This window comes from Neopsephotus bourkii, unplaced genomic scaffold, assembly GCF_033783945.1.
Source record: "Neopsephotus bourkii isolate Nb327-2 ecotype Australia unplaced genomic scaffold, CSIRO-AGI_Nbou_v1 NB_838, whole genome shotgun sequence".
NCBI lineage: Eukaryota > Metazoa > Chordata > Aves > Psittaciformes > Psittacidae > Neopsephotus > Neopsephotus bourkii.
The window spans coordinates 1,783,391-1,800,722 of NW_026901334.1; the positions used below are offsets into that span (position 1 = coordinate 1,783,391).

At 57.8% G+C, this 17,332-nt stretch overlaps 2 protein-coding genes across 4 annotated transcripts; one reads left to right on the top strand and one right to left on the bottom strand.

Annotated features, from left to right (window-relative positions):
- Nucleotides 1-2,578: 2,578 nt before the first annotated feature.
- MAP2K2 (mitogen-activated protein kinase kinase 2) lies at nucleotides 2,579-11,786 on the bottom strand. 2 transcript variants are annotated; one of them, XM_061355927.1, is made up of 11 exons: nucleotides 11,614-11,786; nucleotides 10,319-10,529; nucleotides 9,089-9,235; nucleotides 8,377-8,454; nucleotides 8,013-8,064; nucleotides 7,793-7,917; nucleotides 5,928-6,141; nucleotides 4,983-5,047; nucleotides 4,300-4,361; nucleotides 3,614-3,659; nucleotides 2,579-2,709 (listed from the first exon to the last, which is right to left on the bottom strand). In XM_061355927.1, exons 1-11 carry the CDS (start codon nucleotides 11,697-11,699, stop codon nucleotides 2,599-2,601), a joined length of 1,197 nt encoding a protein of 398 aa, XP_061211911.1. In that variant the 5' UTR covers nucleotides 11,700-11,786; the 3' UTR covers nucleotides 2,579-2,598. The 2 variants fall into 2 exon arrangements, with proteins under 2 accessions (XP_061211911.1, XP_061211912.1); XM_061355928.1 differs by lacking the exons at nucleotides 3,614-3,659; nucleotides 4,300-4,361.
- Nucleotides 11,787-12,456: 670 nt separating this feature from the next.
- On the top strand, nucleotides 12,457-17,264 carry CREB3L3 (cAMP responsive element binding protein 3 like 3). Of its 2 annotated transcripts, none has more exons than XM_061355939.1 (10): nucleotides 12,457-12,865; nucleotides 14,059-14,174; nucleotides 14,327-14,582; nucleotides 15,011-15,126; nucleotides 15,351-15,479; nucleotides 15,558-15,664; nucleotides 15,776-15,844; nucleotides 15,941-16,025; nucleotides 16,432-16,528; nucleotides 16,618-17,264. In XM_061355939.1, the coding sequence occupies exons 2-10, from the start codon at nucleotides 14,061-14,063 to the stop codon at nucleotides 16,956-16,958; spliced, it is 1,314 nt and encodes a 437-aa protein (XP_061211923.1). In that variant the 5' UTR covers nucleotides 12,457-12,865; nucleotides 14,059-14,060; the 3' UTR covers nucleotides 16,959-17,264. The 2 variants fall into 2 exon arrangements, with proteins under 2 accessions (XP_061211923.1, XP_061211922.1); XM_061355938.1 differs by having other exon boundaries at nucleotides 12,470-12,865; nucleotides 15,348-15,479.
- The last annotated feature ends 68 nt before the right edge of the window (nucleotides 17,265-17,332 follow it).

Sequence of the window (17,332 nt, forward strand, 5' to 3'; positions counted from 1 at the left end):
TGGAATTAGTAATAATTTAAGGAAAAAGTAATTAAAGGAGGAGGAAGACAAGGAAGGATTTGATCAACAGCGCCCGGGATTCCCCCTTTCTCCCCTTTTTAGCTCCTCACATGGAGCCTTCACCCCCCCCCCTCCGTGTGTCCCCCCAAGAGGGGTTTTGGGGGGGGGGGCTCAATAGCATTAACCCCATTCTAGAGGTGGGGAAACTGAGGCAGGAAGGGGAAACATGGCTGGAGGTGGGGACTGAGGGGCCCCAATGGGGGGGTGGGGGGGGCGGGTGCACCCCAGGGCCCAGCCATGTGCTGCAGCCTCCTGCTCGCGGCTGCTTTCGCTTTCCCCCATCACAACAGGGACGTGCTCAGACCCCCCCTGCCCCAAGCTGAGCCCCAGCATGGCCCCACAAACTGCCCCAACACATACAGAGAGCACCCATGTATAGCAGGGGTGGGGGTAGGACCCCAAACACCCCCCTCCCACCCTGCAGCAGCAATAGGGTTTGGGGTACCCCATCCTCCGTGTGCCCTCAAACCTCACCCCCAGCCCATGGCACCCCCCCAGTGACTCCAAGCCAACACCATAGAACCTGCTGCAGCTCCCATGGCATGGAGTGAGTTGATCCCCGTCTCTGCAGGATGGCACCGACACTCCCCCTCCCAACAGGGGACCCCAAAGGAGTAAAAGCAGGATCCCCCCCCCTCCGGCCTGGAACAGACACCCAGGCTCCCCAAAGCTTTTTCTCAGTTTTGGGTCTGATTCTGGCCATAAATATCCCACCCCAGAGCCCTTCCCAGCGCTCTCAGTGGGATTTAGGGCATTGCTCCATCCTCACACCCTGCATCCATGCGGGCTGGTTATACCAAAATCATTCCCTTATCCCCTGCTTCTGCTGGAGGCGGCCACCAGCACATCCCAGTCTCCAAGCACCATCGCTCCCATGCAGGGAGAACCCAGCGGCGTTGCAGCAATCCATCAGCATTCCAGCGTCACAGGGGTTAAAGCCACTTTGGGGCATGACCAAGAAGAGAAAAGGCCCATTAGCCATTAGCTGTAAAGTGCCATTTATTTGGGTGGCTTTTTCCACCCCAGGATGAAAATATTGAGTCTAAAAAAGTAATTGCACCAACACAACCTCCCCCCCTTCCTCCCAAACCTGCCCTGAAATCACCCCAAAGCTTCAGACCTGCCCCTTCCCCACCTCAATCAAGGCAAAGCCCACTACAAGCAACCCAGACTGACCCAGTGAGCACAGATCCCCCCCCAAAATGTGGGGTCTCCCCATGGGATTGCCTTGGGGAGACGTGGTTGTCCCCAGCAGGTCAGTGCTGGAAGCAGATGAGGGGCATGGGGTTACCAGGGCCCTGGCAGCCCCCCCCTTGCTTTTGGGAAGAAAAACAGCCTGAAAAGAAGGAAAATCGGTAAAAATCCCCCCAAGCTTCCCAAAATCATCTCCTGTGGGGGCTTGGGGGGTGCAGAGCCCCATTGGTGGAAATGGGTCCCCCCAAAATGCACACAGGGGGTGGAAAATGAGGGGAGAGCAGGGCTCAGCCTGGGCTGCATGAGGTCCTTCCTGGGCATGGGGGGGGACATGACCAGGAGGGACCATGACCCCCAGTGACACCAGTGGGGCCTGGGAACAACGTGGTTGGACTGAGGGGGGTTCATCCCTGCTCTGCCAGGCTCAGCCTTGGCTCCCTACAGCCCCATCCCAGGGGATTGGGGGGCTTAAGGGGGGTGCAGCAGGGACCCTGGGGCTCTCCTCCACCCCCCATGGCCAAGGGCACTTGGTGAGAGGCAGCTGGAGGGGGAAAACCAGGAACCTGGATGGTGTTCACCCATTCCCATCCTTAGGACACGGTGGGTCTGGGGGGCTCTGCTCCCATCTCTGCACTGGAAGGAGCCAAGGAAGCACCCAAAGATCCAAACCAGGGTTTGCCATGGATCCACTCACCCCCAACCCGCAGCTCCCCCCCCAGTTCCCTCCCATTCCAAGAGCTCTGCCCACACTCAACACATGGAGACCCTTCACCAACACCCAGTGCGCGACAAGAACAGGTTTAACACAGCCCTTGAACAAGAACACACAACTCTCTGCTCTCCACCTGCAGCAGGGCCAGGAGGGAGCTCACAGCCACTAACCCCTATCCCAGCACTTGGAAAGGGATGGGAAAGCAGCACCATTCCCAGGCACCCAAGGCAGGGTTTCTCCATCCATCCCCTCCACTCATTACTCCACGTCGGAGCCCACCAGGAGGAGGTGCAGGTCCGGCCCCGTCTCACACACATGCACGTGTGCACACACACCCCATTCTTTTCTTTTTTTAACCCAAGGGAACATGTTTCAAAACCAAACCAAACCAAAACGAACAGAAGCAGCACCGCATTGCCCAAGTGGCAGGAGCTCCAGAGCTGGAGCAGAGGCCTGGAACCCCCCCCCACCACCACCATCCATAGGAACCAACCCCACTCCGGCTGCGGGGTGGCTGAGAGATGCTTCCGAGGGGACGATGGTGCTTTGCCGCTTGGATGTGAGGAGGAGGAGGAGGAGGAAGGAGGGAGGGCGCCTGTGTGGCCTGCGGGAGGAGGCTGATGTGCTGCCCCTCACACGGCAGCACGGGTGGGAGTGCTGGGCTGGTTCAGCCGCAGCGTTCGGCACAGCCAGCCTGCGAAATCCACCTCCTCCACCTCGGAGCGCTTGATGAAGGTGTGACTCTGGAAGCCAAGGGAACAGGGTTAGGAATGGCACCGGCTGCGTGGTCCCAAACCCAGCCCCACGCCGCGGGAAGGAGCCCGGAGACGGGGGAAGATCCCAGTGCCATGACTCAGGCTGGGAAAGGGCATTTAGAGGAACTGTTTGTTCCTTGCTGGGGTTTTAATCCGTGCTGGCCCCAGAGTCAACACGCAGCACGGGAGCAGGGAACACCTCCAGAGAACAGAGCCCAGGTGGCCCCTGCCTGCTTGGTACAGGTAGGACAAGGTGCTGCAGCTCCCCACAGTCCCAACTGCCCCTGGATGGCAAACACTGCTCCCTTGGGGGCAGAAGGTAAGGGAGAAGCTGAGTTGGGATGGGACAACCTTTGTAAAGGGCATTGGGCCACGCAGGCCACCTCCTTTGCAAGGGCTACCTGGGAGCCCAGGGACTGCACTTGGTGCAGAGGTCAGCGTGGTTACACTGCACTCATGGAATGGGTTGGAAGGGAGCTTAAAGCACATCCAGTTCCAACCCCTGCCATGGGCAGAGACCCCTTCCACTGGAGCAGCTTGCTCCAAGCCCCTGTGTCCAACCTGGCCTTGAGCACTGCCAGGGATGGGGCAGCCACAGCTTCTCTGGGCTCAAGGGCTCACTGAAGCCGGGCTGTGCTCAGCCCATCTATGTTCCTATTTATCTGCCCAGTTCAGGAGGCAAAGGTTTGTCTCAGGCACAGGACAGCGGGTGGTTCCCACCCCAGCTCCACACAGGCTTGATACCATCACTGCCTTTGAACTACAGGTGAGTCACTCCCTCTCCCAGGCTCCATTTGGCTCCTGTTAAGCTCAGCTGGGGAGTTTCCAGCCTTTTGAGCAAGAGGTGCAGAGAGATGGGGCAGCAGTTGGCAGATCTGCTCTCCCCACTTACCATCAGCATCTTCAGATCTGCCCGCTCTGCTGGGTTTTTAATTAAGCTGAAATGAGAAGAACAAGAGAGCAAAACCAACGCTGAGACACTGCTTGTGGGAAACCAGTCCCCGGAAGGTCTCCACCATCACCAAAAGCCCCTCTGGCCTCCTGGCAGTGTGGAAACAGCTTGGAAAGCATCATCTCCAACAGCCCATCTCCTGGGGAGAGCTGCAGGATCCACCTCTTTTAGAGTGTGTGGAGGAAATGCACCTGCAGATGGGAAAAGGACCCAGCACTTGGTGGGGATCGGAGATTTCTGGCATGTCCAAGCTCTGTGATGTAACAGGAGCTGCAGCAGCATCCTCAGGTGTCCCCCCCATCAGAAGGGCTGCAAGGTGACAGTGTGGTGCCTGCATGGCTGTGGGGTGACTCAGCCCCGTCAATCTGTTCCACCATCCCCCTGCCAGGCTCATATTTAGAAGGCGCTGGGATACTGCTCAGCATCACCAGAAATAAACTGCTTTTATCCCAGCCCTTCCCAAGGCTGGAGCTCCCAGCACAACGTGGGATCCCTGCAGCCAGGCAGATCACCTACAGAGCAGGAGAACATTGCGTTACACTGATGTTCTGGGTGGAGCAGTGGCCTGCAGAGCTGTCAGGCAGCACCTACGGGTCCCCACGTTGGCCCCCAGGGGAAATCCTTACCATTTATTTACAAACTCCTGGAAGTCTTGTGTGAAAACTCCATTGGGCAGCTTGGGAGGCGGCTGGGGAGAAAGGGAGAAGGGTTTTCAGCGTGTTAATGGGTCAAAAACCAGAGTGCACCTCGCTCTGAAGGAGCTGCAGAGAAGCTGTGCTCCCCAACTCTCCTCCTCCTTGCTGCTCCCCATCGTTTCCTACCCCAGCAGCAAACTGCTCCCCAGCTCCATGTGCAGCTGGGGGGACCCCGCACTGAATCCCTACCAAAGCTGGAAAACCCAAGCTGCAGCAACGCAATTCCAGATCCAGCCTCACAAATCCCAGCTCTGGCAACACCTATAGAGGAGGAAGCTGATCCAGAAACAATAACTGGGGGTTAACTCCGATCATCCTGACACGGGAAGCACCCAGAGATGCTTTTGCAATAGAGAGAGATGGGAAGGGGGAAGAGAAGGAAAGGACATGGTCCAGGGTGAGGTGTCCCTGACCATGGCAGGGCATTGGAACTGAATGATCTTGAGCTCCTTTCCAACCCAAACCATGCTATGATTCTGTGATATCCGTGCAGCTCAGAGGGGCTCTCTATTGAAAAGCAAAGGCTTTGGAGCCCACCCTGACCCAGCAGAGTGGAGATGACAGCTTGGTGCCCCAGGGAAGCCCAGCAGAGCTGACAGTAAGGAAATACCCACCTCATTAACTATATAATCCAGCAGTTCAAAGATGGCCATGGCAGGCCGGTTGTCCATCCCATGGCCTGTGTGGTTAAGATGACAAAAACAGTGGTGAGAGGCTGCTTGGGGACAGCCAAGGGCTTCATCTTGTGTGAAAAACACATGTGCAGTGGGATTTCTATTGGGAGAGGCAGAGGCAACCCACTTGGGAACAGACTTGTAGTGGAAGAGAAAACCAAAATGCATTCCAAGATTCCCGATTTCCCTCCCCATGCCTATAGCCCAGATTCACATCCCAGCTTGGAGCATTTGGAGAGCACCAAACCATCTGCTGTCGCAGGCTGGCAGCGCTTCCAGAGCCTTCTGCTTCCAAGCAAATGGCTCAAGAACAGCCTCCCTCAGCTCCCATGCTGGTTGGATACTCTGTGAGAGCTCCCTGCAAAGCTCTTCCCCAAAAGCTGCCTCTAGCTTGAAAGGAACCTGTTGGCAGCATGGGCAAAGCCTGAGGAGCAACAGAAGTTCTGACAGTGTCCCTCACAGCACCGCCTCGCAGGGCTCCACATCCCATCCCCAGCACAGGGTGCTTTGCTGCCTGGCTTTAGCCTCTTTGTAAGACACAGACATCTAAAGGCAGGCAGATAAACTGAGCTCTTCAGAACCTTAACAGACCCTGCCTGGTGCTTCAGATCCATTCCTTGACAGCATCCTGAGAGCAATCTCCACCTCATCATGCAAGACCAGACTCAACTGCACTCATTAGGACTTAAAACCCCCCTGTGGTAGAATGGATGCTGGTAGAGCATCAATGTGGCTCCATCTGCTCTGCAAAGGGGCCTCCCCGGATGCATCTCCCCACCACAACCTCACGCAAAGCAGCCTTTGCCCAACCCAACCACACCAAACAACACCCAACCCGTCTGCCCCCATGTCTGTGTGCTGTTCAATGCATACGACAGCCCCTACCACTGACGGGGCGTCCTGGGGGCCTGGCCCGCGGCGAGATGCTGTGAGAGTCTCCCTCTGCCCCGTCCACCACGGGACGGCCAAATATTGCTTCCAGTTCCTTGGAGTCTGGCGGGGGGATTGGGTACCTTCCGATAGACAGCTCCACTAACGACAGCCCCATGCTCCAGATGTCGGACTGGACCGAGTAGTGGGTGCCCTGCAACCGCTCGGGCTGGAAGGGAAGACCACAGAAACACACATTGACTCACAGCATCCAGATGCAGTCATAAAGAGCATGAACTGGAATGAAATAGATAAAACTCTGCATCATAGCATCACGGGACTGTTTGGGTTGAAGGGATGTTAAAGTGCATCCAGCTCCAACCCCTGCCACGGGCAGGGACCCCTTCCACTGGAGCAGCTTGCTCCATCCCCTGTGTCCAACCTGGCCTTGAGCACTGCCAGGGATGGGGCAGCCACAGCTTCTCTGGGCACCCTGTGCCAGCGCCTCAGCACCCTCACAGGGAAGAGCTTCTGCCTAAGAGCTCAGCTCAGTCTCCTCTCTTGCAGGTTAAAGCCATTCCCCTTATCCCAGTCCCTACAGGCCCTTCAGTTTATAATCAAGATGGGTTTTTCGCTGCTTATTCGAGTTAATACCCAAGAGGAATTTGAGGAACAGAAAATCCACTCTAAGCTCTTAACACTAAAGAAAATAAAAAATTAAATATATATAAATCAATGCAAGTCACCCATAGTGGCAGCTTCGAGTCAGCTGGGCAGAGCCAGTGGCTGAGTGCAAAGGAGATATTAGATAGCCACTGCCTAACTATAACTGTACTTGAATAACCATTCCCAAAATATGAGAGCAGCTCAGCCCTAGACACAGGAGTCTGAAGGCTTCCCTAATAACCCACTACCCCTTCCTGGCCACGGTGCAGGGAGGAGGTAGGATGAGGTGGTGGGCATGTCCCAGCACTGTGTCCCCTCCACACTCAGTGTTTTGGACAGAGCTTTGCACACAAAAAGATGGTTGTGAACCCACAAACACCTGCCAAATAAAATACAGAAGTGCTTGTAGGACCTGAAATGACTTTCCCTGCAAGTCTCTGCATTTCCAAGGCACCACTGCCAGGTGGGCACCGCTTGGAGCTGACAGGACACCTCAAGAGAACATGGAGGTGTCTGTTACTGGGGATACCACCCCTGCAGGCCTGTGTCCAGCTCTGTAGCCCCTGACACAAGAGGAATGTGGCTGTTGGAGCAAATCCAGAGGAGGCCACAGAGATGCTGCGAGGGCTGGAGCAGCTCTGCTCTGGAGCCAGGCTGAGAGAGCTGGGCTGGGTCAGCCTGGAGAAGAGAAGGCTCCTGAAGGGGAGACCTTAGAGCAGCTCCAGTGCCTAAAGGGGCTGCAGGAAACCTGGAGAGGGGCTTGGGACAAGGGCCTGTAGGGACAGGCCAAGGGGAATGGCTTGAACCTGCCCGAGGGGAGACTGAGCTGAGCTCTGAGGCAGAAGCTCTTCCCTGTGAGGGTGCTGAGGCGCTGGCACAGGGTGCCCAGAGAAGCTGTGGCTGCCCCATCCCTGGCAGTGCTCAAGGCCAGGTTGGACACAGGGGCTTGGAGCAAGCTGCTCCAGTGGAAGGGGTTGGAGCTGGAGGAGCTTTAAGGTCTCTTCCAACCCAAACCAGTCTGCGAGTCCATGATTCTTCAGCACAGGACAGTGCCTCAAAGGCATCATGTTAGGCTCATCCCTAACATGAACAAGGAATGGGGCAGTCCAGATGCAAACACAGAGTGAATCCATGAGTGAATCAGACACTTCAGTGTGTAAGAGGTGAGCTGAACCCAGACTGTAGAAAAAGCCCAGCCAGACACTGGAACTTACAGACATGTAGGACCGAGTTCCCACAAAAGAGTTTGCCATGGAGTCAATGAGCTGACCGCTGACCCCGAAATCACACAGCTTGATCTCTCCTCGAGAGTTAACCAGGATGTTGGAAGGCTTCACATCTGCCAACAGCAAGAGAGAAGAGCATAAACACGACTTTGGGTAGAATACAGGGCTCTTGTACTGCAGGCAGTTATTTTTAGGTTCCTCCTCTCACCTCTGTGCATGATTTGGTGCTTCTCTCTCAGATACGCCAAGCCTCTTAGAACCTAGAGGGAAACCAAAGACAGGACGAGATCAGAGCTGGGAAGGGAAGAGCTCTCCCCAAAAAAGCTTCTCCCAGATCTTCTCCAGGAGAAGTCAACACCAATCAGTGCAACAAAAGGGGTTAGATCTACAGGGGGTGGTTGGGAGTATGCTTTCCCCCTCCCCTCCCACATACACCACAGCCTCTTGCCCCAGACCACATAGGAACATGCATATGGGGAAATGAAGAAACCTTCCTAAGGCAACACAAGCATGATTCCCAAACTATGCTCAGCAAATCCCTCCTGGAAGCCTGAAGGGCCACTCTAACTCACCGCTATACTGACTTTCCCCAAGATCTCCTCGGGAATTCTTTTGGCTTCTTTCAACACTTGATCCAAAGAGCCACCATCCTAAAATGAAGAACATTAAAGTTACCAACACACCAATCCCTGGTGGGAAAACAGAGCACCTGGAGGTACAGGCAGGCATGCCCAGGGAGGGTGAGTGGGTATAAGCAGGACAGAGCATCCCAGCTCAGCATCAAGGCTCAGCATTGCTCCTTTGACAACACAAAGATATCTGGTGATCAGAGATCAAGCTTCTTACTAAAAACTATTTTAATGCTATCTTCTATCAGCTTTACTTCTTGCTATCAGTTCTTAGCTTCCTTTCCATCAGTGCCAAGGACAATACTGTCAGGACTGATCTGGAGAAGCAACACCACTGCTTTCGGCCAGAGACAACAGAAGATGCACGTTGTGCTTCAGAGCAAGCTCATTTACAGCATTTCCATCTGGCCAACCCCAAACCTTTGATTTCACTTTGCAAAGGTGGATCTCTGTCATTTTAATGCCTACACGGGAGTGTGCAGCTCCTACCAGGAGCACAGTGGCTGTGGCCAGAGCAAGGACCATGGCAGCTGCCAGCACCCTAAACCCACCTCACCTGCAGTTCACCCAATTCTCTGCAATTCCAAGACTCGGGGAGATGCAGTTCACACCAGACCAGCGAGCAGCAGGGTGAAGAGGAGGAACAGGGACTCACCATGTGCTCCATGCAGATGGAGATCTCTCCGTCGCTGTAGAAGGCTCCATAGAAACCCACGATGTAGGGGGAATTGCACTCATGCAGCACCTGCAGCTCTCGGATGATCTGGTTCCTGATGGCTGGTTTGATTTCTAAATGAATCAGCTGCCAAGAAAGAAGAAAACAGTCAAGGTGGAACAGCCAAACTTCCAGGAACCATACGAGCAAGTCCCAAGTGTTGGATAAAACAAAGTCTTCAAGGGAAGCTTTGCTTTGGCATAGACTTCACACCACTTGGAGACTAACACTAAGGGTAAGGGGAGAGGCTGAGCCCTGGGCAACCTCTTAGTGACTGAAGCAAGTGCCAGGCTTGTAACACAGCGACAGGTACCAAGTGGAAAGACAAGTCTCAAGTTTGCTGTAGGTCTGACTCAGCAGACAGGAGCATTTCCACCAGCTCTGTAGATGGTGTAAGAAGAGGTGCTGCAGTATCAAGGAAACCACAGAGAGTACAAGAACCTGTGAAGATTATGCACATGAAAGAGCAGTTGCTTCATTCTTTAGGCTGCACATACAGAGTCAGTGAATGCAGCTGTGGGTAGGGAAGCCAAAGGCAGGTCAGAAAAGGAGCCACTGTTACCGTGAGCTCTGGGACACCTAACCCCAGGGATGCCTGTCCTTCCCACAGACCTACCGCTGCTGGTCTCTGCAGGAAGGACAGCAGTCCTGCAGCCTGCCTTTGCTCCAGTTAGGAACACGGAGCTCCCAACAATCTCCAAACCACCCAGGGACACCCAACATTCCCAAATCAACCACCCTGGAAGGCTCCAAGAGCTCAGCTCCAAATGAAGCCACCTAGAGAAGTGGATTTGCTCACAGAGATCCACTAAACCACCCCATAAGCAGGAGAGAACAGAGGCTTTCGTGGAAGCTGTCCCACAGATGAGCGATTGCACTGTTCACGCCCAGCTCTGCCTTTTCTAACAGGCAAAGCACCTTCTGCTACAGGGCACCACAGTGGATATCATCACATATAAACCCATGTCTGAGAGGAACCCCTGTCAGGGCTGCTTGGAACGACCTTGGGACAGTGTTAAGCGGGTGGTGGGACACAGCTGGAGGCAGTCCCAACCCAGGAGAGGTGGGTAGGGAGGTGTTAGGATGCAGACATGTCACTGCCCAGAGACCCCAACCGAAGAGGGATGCCCTTGAGCCCGATGGCACAGCCCACTCCACCCATCCCCTTACCTTCCGTGCCATAATGAGCCCTGAGGGTTTGTGCTGCACTTTGGTGACCACACCGCCATTGCCAGCCCCCAGTTCAGAGATCCTCTCAAAGTCATCGTCCTTCAGCTCGCCCACTTTGGCTTTCTGCGTGAGGAAAGCTTCCAGGCGCTTCTTCTGCTGCTCGTCCAGCTCCAATTCCTCGAGCTTCTTCTGAAGGTCCACCAGGTTTGCCCTGGAGAGGGCAGGAGGAGACAGCAGGAATGGTCAGGGGGCAGTGAGGGCAGCGCCATAGAAACAGGGGTTGGTTTTATTAGGGAAGTGGAGGAAAATAACTGAAAGCCACCATCGGGTGCACGCTCAGCAACAAGACTAAAGCAAAGCTCTGGACAGAGGCAGAACTCAGCGCTGGTGCTGACAGGCTCCCTCAGACAGCAAGGCCCATGGTGCCCAACACACACATCCCCTCTGGAGAGGAGCTCGTTTGGGAAAGCCAAGGAACAGGAAAATCCTTCAACCCTTAAAGAGGCAGCAGAGCTCAGCCTGCAGGGAACGGCAGCCCCGGGAACCTCTCCCTCTCCCGACATGGGCAGCGCAGCTTGGGTTTCGCTGTGAAACATGAGGAGTGCCCAGCAAGCCCCTGCTCCCTACACCCCCAAACCCGCTGCTGCCGGGCACAAAGGGGCGCCTGTGCTCCCCCAGCACCTGCTGCTGAGCTCCAGCTGCTCCCTCCCATTTGCTGCCCACCCCTTTGTCCCCTGCACCCAGGGTGATTTTGGGGGGGAGCGTCTCAACCCACCCTTCCACACAGCCCCCCCAGGCGATGCTCTGCCTTTCCCTAGCACTGCCTGTGCCCCCCTCTCCACCGTTGTTTGCCCCACACGTCCTGCTCATAGAGCCCTCATCACTGCCCCAATCTTCCACCCATTCGCCTTGATCCCTCTCCCAGCTCCAGCCTCTGTGCCCAGGCCTGCTCCCCACAGCCCCCAGACCTTCCTCCACCAAACCTGGGCCCCAGACCAGCCTCCAACTCTGCCCATCCCGCCCTGCCTGCCCCCAGCCCCTCTAACCCCCAACCTGACCCCAAGCACCCCCGGAGGTTGGCCCCATCCAGCCTCCCTACCCCAGTCAGTCCCCCAGCCCCAGTGCCCGCCATGTCCCTGCCTTCCCGCTCCCCCTCCGACCCTCACAGTCACCCCAGCACCGGGACCACCATGTCCCGGCTCCCACACGCACCCAGGCCCGGTGCCTGCCCGCACAGCCCGCTCCCCGCCCCGGTCTCGGCGCAGGCCGGTCGGGCCCCACCACCACTCACTCACTCTGCGGAGCCGTCGGGACTCGGCCCCTCGGCGGCGCTGGGGGCGATGTTGAGGGCGGGCAGCACCGGCTTCCTCTTGGCCAGCATGGCCGGGCCGGGCCGGGCCGCGCCGCGCCGCGCCTGCGGGGCCTACCGGGGGCGCGCGGGGGCGTGGCCACAGTGGGCGGAGCCTATCGGGGGCGCGGCCTGAGAGCCCGCGGGGAACGAGGAGGGGCTGCGAGGTCTCGCGAGATCTCGCTGAGGGGAGAGGGCGGTGCTATGGCGGAGGGACGGTGCGGCGTGACGCGGCTCCGATCTGCCTGTGCTGAGGCAGCGGTCGGTGATCGCCCTCTCCGTAATTAGCAGCCTAATTAGCAATTAATGAGAGACCCCCTCCAGCCCTTGCCTGCCCTGCCCAGCCGCTGCCTTCTGCCCCATCGATTCTGGAGGGCCCGCGGCACCATGGCGCCGGCCGGCCGGGCGCCCTTTGCTCGGTTCCGGGCGTTCCGATCTCCGCTGCCGGGCCATAAAGCAGGGAGCGGCCGCCAGCGAGGGCAGCGGCCTTCCCCGCTGCCGCCCCGGGCAGAGGGCACCGGTCACGGCCTTGTGCCCGGGCACAGCCCGTGTTACTCACCCGGCCGCTCCCCGCTTGTGGATCCCATGGGATCCAGTGTGAGGGTGCTGTCGCCATGGGATCAGTGCAGTGGTCAAGGAACCGCAGCGTATTCTGCCCCGGGTAGGGGAAACTGAGGCACAGAGGGTACAGGCAGCAGAGCCCGGGTCAGCCCTGGCCACAGGGACAAAGGTTTGTGGTGGAGGAAGCCACAGGTAGTAGGGTCTAAGTTAATGGCTTCACCGGATGTTGTTCTCAGCACCTATAAATGTGATTAACTGAGGCACTGGCCTGAAAAAAGGGAAATTAGCCCCAAAATGGGTGAAAGTTCACGGGCAATCCCAGCGCTCGGACTTCGGCCACCCCTGCTGCCCTGCGTTGTGCAGGAGGACAAAAACAGTTGGCTAATGAGTGACAGGAGTGCAGCAGGGCCGTCCCCTGCCATTGCTCACCCTGTCCCCAATCAGTGACGGGGGGTTTTGCAATCTGGGATGTTATTTCTGTGCTGTTGGAGTTTAAACTTTGCCACTTGGGTCACGGCACCGCAGAGGAGGAGGAGGTGAAGGTGGAGGTGTCCCTGCTTGGTGTCTGCTGGCTCCCCTGTGCGCTGCGGGTGCTGAGGAGACAGGACGAGGCGGTGGGAGCAGAACCTCGTACACAGGTATGTCCTGGCTGACAGCACTCAGTGGTGTCTGCCTACCTGATGGTCCCATGGGGCCGTCACGGCTCATTGGAAGGACTGCGGTTGAAAGACAGGGTGCAGTAAAGCTCCTTGCCTGGCTTGGCCAAGCAAACATCCTGGTAATGACAACTGTCCCCAAACTGGGCTTGAGGAACGCTTGAGTCAGGGCTTAGTAGGTTGGGGAGGGCAGTTGGGTGATGGGGTGTAGTGGGATGCGCAGTCAGGTTGAGTGGTGGGTCAGGTAGTTGGGTGGTGGGTTGGTTGACCAATCATACAGTTGACTGGTCAATCAGTGGGTCAGTGGGTCAGTTATTTGGTCGGTTGAACAACAGTTGACCGTTTGGCTTGTGTCTTGAGTGGTTAATTGGTTTGGCAGGTGAACCAGTTGGGCAGCTGCTTGGTTAGTTGGGTTGTCAGTTGGCTGATCTGTGGGTTGGGCAACTGGTGAGTTGGCTCCTTGGGTTTCTCTGAGTCCTGGGGCAGCAATGGCAAAGCAGGGCTGAGTCCCCTCCTTGGGGCGGGTGCTGGCAGCAGTCTCCTCCTCCACTTGCCACCAAGAATGATTAACCTGATCTTAGAGCATACATGAGACTGGGCTGGATGGGTGCTCATCCTGCTCCTGCACTTGGGGGCTCAGTGGGGCTGGGGCAGGTGGGTGCCTGTGGGGAGCCCCTGGATCTGTGGGTCTCTTGAGGGAAAAACCCCAGGATTTGGGAGTTTCAGCTGCTGGAAGGAGGTGATGGGGGGACACTGCCGTGCCCCTGAGTCCCTGCACGCCTGTGCTCTCCCTCCCGCACACATGCATGTAGGGCTTTGCCAGATGTGCCCACATATGCTCACATACAGGTGCCCACACATATATGTGTTCACATGCTCATGTCATTGCATGGCCATTTGTCTACATAGACACATAGCTCTGCACACACATGTGCCAGCACAGCCATGTGCACAGCTAGCCATGCACACATCCATGTGGTCACACAGAGTCACATGTGTAGATAGACCTCCCCATGGTCCTGCACACGTGTGCTCATGCCCAAACATGCTCCCTGCTCCCTCACATCAGCACCACAATTCAGGGTGTCCCTGGGGTTGTGCAACTTGGGGGGCAGAGGGAAGGCCAGGGGCAATCATGGGGACTGGGTTAGGGACCTGACCCTGCCACCCTGCAGCCATGACCTCTGGCATGGGCAGCCTCGACCTGCTGGACCTCCTCTTCGACCGCCAGGACGGGATCCTCCGCAGTGTGGAACTCGGGAGACCACCAGGCACCTGGCACGAGGACAGGGTGAGACCCCGGCCTGCGGGCCCATCCCCACCTCACCCCTGGGTCAGGCAGGAAAGCCCCATCCCCACACCTTGTCTGGGAGCTGGGGACACCCCACAGCACAGGCAGCTCCTGTGGACACCCCATGGTGATGGGTGACTGTGTCCCCACAGCGTGCCCAGGACAGTGAGGACTTCCTCAGCTCCATTCTGGGCTCTGGGGACTCGGCATCCGGCTCTCCCAGCTGGTCCCCAGCCACCAGTGACAGTGGGGTCTCCGAGGACCCCCCCTCCGACCAGCTCGACAGCCCCCCCGGATGCTGTGATGGGGGTCCCAATGATGTCCTGTACCCCTACACCAATCCCTGTGGGGCTGTGCCCATCCCGGGTGGGGCTGGGGTCCTGCAGCCTGAAGTCTCCATCGACCTGGGTGAGCAACAGGGAAGAGATCAAGCGAAAAGGGCTGGGGATACTGGGGGTGACTGGGGAGACTGGGGACGTGAGGAGGGTGAAGGAGCTGGGGTTTCCTGGGGATATGCAGGAAATTAGGGGATCTGGGGGGACTGGAGGGAACTGGGTAGACTAGGGAGAACTGGAGGGAGTGGAGAGAGCTTGGGAACTGGCATTAATTGGGCAGACTGGGGAGAACTGGGGGGGCTGAGCTGGGCTGAGCTGGTTGGTTGGGGGGGCTGGGGCAGGACCAGAGGGTCAGTCTGGGAGGGACAGAGACCAGGGCCACTGAACTGGTAGGTGGCAGTGACTCGTGGTAGCTGTGGGGCCATGACTGGGATATGGGTCCTACGCTGGAGACAGAGGGGGACACCGGACAGCTGACAGCCTCTGCTCTCCCCTCACCAGACATGTGGCACCCCGGCTTCTTCCTGGAGGAGAATAAGGACCTGCCTGTGGTCTCCCCACCTGCATCCTGCACCCTCACTGTCAAGGACCTGCTGCTCTCAAGCAGCAATGATGCTGTGAGTCCCCTCTACTGTGTCCTCATCCCTCTTGTCCCCAGCCTTGTTCCTTTTTGGACCGCAATCCCCTCCCTGTTCCTGTCCTCATCCCTCCCTGTCCCCACACTTGTCCCATACCTGTGCCTTCCTGGACCACGAGCCTGCACCATGGTCCCCCCCATGGTCCCTGGGATGAGGAGTGGGACCCCCACCCAGGGTGTCACCCACCTGTGGCCCCGCAGCAGCCGCCGGTGCACAGCTCCCTGCTGAGGCAGAGCCAGGGCCAGTTCCAGGAGCTGGTGCTGACGGAGGACGAGAAGAAGCTGCTGGCAAAGGAGGGGGTGTCCCTACCCACACAGCTGCCCCTCACCAAGGTGGGTGCCACCGTGCCTGGGAAGGGTGCGAGGTGGAGGGTCCCAGCCCAGGCATTCCTGACCCCCCATCTCCCCCAGTATGAGGAGCGGGTGCTGAAGAAGATCCGTCGGAAGATCAGGAACAAGCAGTCGGCTCAGGAGAGCCGCAAGAAGAAGAAGGAATATATCGATGGGCTGGAGAGCCGGTACGGACCTCAACTGCTCTGGGCACCCCACCGGAAGGGGGGGCACCTGGCGGCCGGGTGACAGCCTGCTGCCGGTCCCCCTGACCCTGTCCTCCCCTCCCTGTCCCCCAGGATGTCAGCGTGCACAGCCCAGAACCAGGAGCTGCAGAGGAAAGTCCTGCACCTTGAGAAGCAGAACTCGTAGGTGTTCCTAGAGCAGGAGGGGTGGGACAGGGCTGGAGACCTGCTGATGGCAGGAGGGGCTGGGAGGTGCTTATGGGCTCTGTCTGTCCCCAGGTCCCTCCTGGAGCAGCTGAAGAAGCTCCAGGCCCTCGTGGTGCAGTCAAGCAACAAGGCAGCGCAGACGGGGACCTGTGTTGCGGTGTGTGGAGCCCCCAAAGCCCCCCATTGCCTCCTCACTTGGAGGGAGGGACACCCAGAGCCAAGGGGATGGACTGGGAGAGAGGGGTGGACATGGACTAGGGCAGAGGGATGGGTGTTCCAAGGGTGGGTGGATAGATGAAGGGATGGATGGGTGGAGTGATGGATGGATGGACAGATGGAGGAAGAGATGGAGGGGTAGAATGAGGGATGGATGGAGGAAAGGGTGGATGGATGGATGGATGGATGGATGGATGGATGGATGGATGTGCTGGCAGCGGCACACACACCAGGAAGAACAGAGGGATGTAGACCTGGGTCTGCTTCCAGCCCCATCCCTGGCAGCCATGCTGCAGAAAGTGCCTCCTTCCAGGGCAGTGCATGGTGACATCCCCCTCTCCCCCCAGGTCCTGCTGCTCTCCTTCACTCTCATCATCTTCCCCTCCATGAGTCCCTTTGCCCCCAGCAGGGCCGAGGCAGACGGTGACTTCAGACCCGTGCGAGGTGAGTGCTGGGGCTGCATCGGGGCTGTGCTGAGGCTGTGCCGGGGTCCCAGGGCACTGCAGCATCCCCTCACCCTCCTGCACACTCAGTGTTCTCCAGGTCCCTGCACAATGCAGCCTCCTCCCGTGTGGCTTATACACAGCCCCAGGCTGGGGACGAGAAGCCCCCGGAGTCGCTGTGGTCAGAGCGCCTGGGCAAGACCCTGCACGAAGTCTTTGGTGGGCACGCGTTCACCCCACGCCTGGACAAAGTGCCTCCCCATAACGACACAGAGCCACTTCCCCCCGAGGGGCTGAGCCGTGGGGATGGGGACCAAAGTGTCCCTGTGTCAGAGGATGGCACCTCAGTGAACCATGGCCTGGCACCGCTGGCTTGGAGTCAGGCTGAGCACAGCAGGCCCACGGCGCTGGAGCCGGCCGAGGAGCTTTAGGCAGCATCCAGGGACCACAGGGGACACACTGGGGTGGTGCAGGGTGGCACCTCGGGGTGACCCCTTTAGGATCTGGCCCTGGGCACAGGTGGATGCTGGACATACTTGGCTTTGCTTGTATCTGTGAACTGCGAAAATGAGATGGTTCCCAGTGGCCTTACTGGGAGGGGAGGGTTGGCTCCAGGCTCCCGTGCAGCAGGAGCTGCAGGGACCCTGGGCTGGACAATGTTGGAACTGGTTGGCTTAGGTTTGGTTTTTTTTAAGCTTTATTTTCATCTCTAAATACAAGATATTTTGGAAAAAATGCACCTGCTTTAATTCAACACGGGGGGAACCACAAGGTTTCCAGGACCCCTGGGGTGGGGACACCTCGA

Coding starts and splice junctions, on each gene's coding strand:
- MAP2K2 (XM_061355927.1), bottom strand. CDS start 11,699: ATGCTGGCCAAGAGGAAGCCGGTGCTGCCCGCCCTCAACATCGCCCCC. Junction 8,065..8,376: donor TGGGGAAAGTCAGTATAGCG/GTGAGTTAGAGT, acceptor GTTTCCCTCTAG/GTTCTAAGAGGCTTGGCGTA. Junction 6,142..7,792: donor GAACTCGGTCCTACATGTCT/GTAAGTTCCAGT, acceptor CTTCCCTTCCAG/CCCGAGCGGTTGCAGGGCAC.
- CREB3L3 (XM_061355938.1), top strand. CDS start 14,061: ATGACCTCTGGCATGGGCAGCCTCGACCTGCTGGACCTCCTCTTCGAC. Junction 14,583..15,010: donor TGAAGTCTCCATCGACCTGG/GTGAGCAACAGG, acceptor TCCCCTCACCAG/ACATGTGGCACCCCGGCTTC. Junction 16,026..16,431: donor AGACGGGGACCTGTGTTGCG/GTGTGTGGAGCC, acceptor CTCTCCCCCCAG/GTCCTGCTGCTCTCCTTCAC.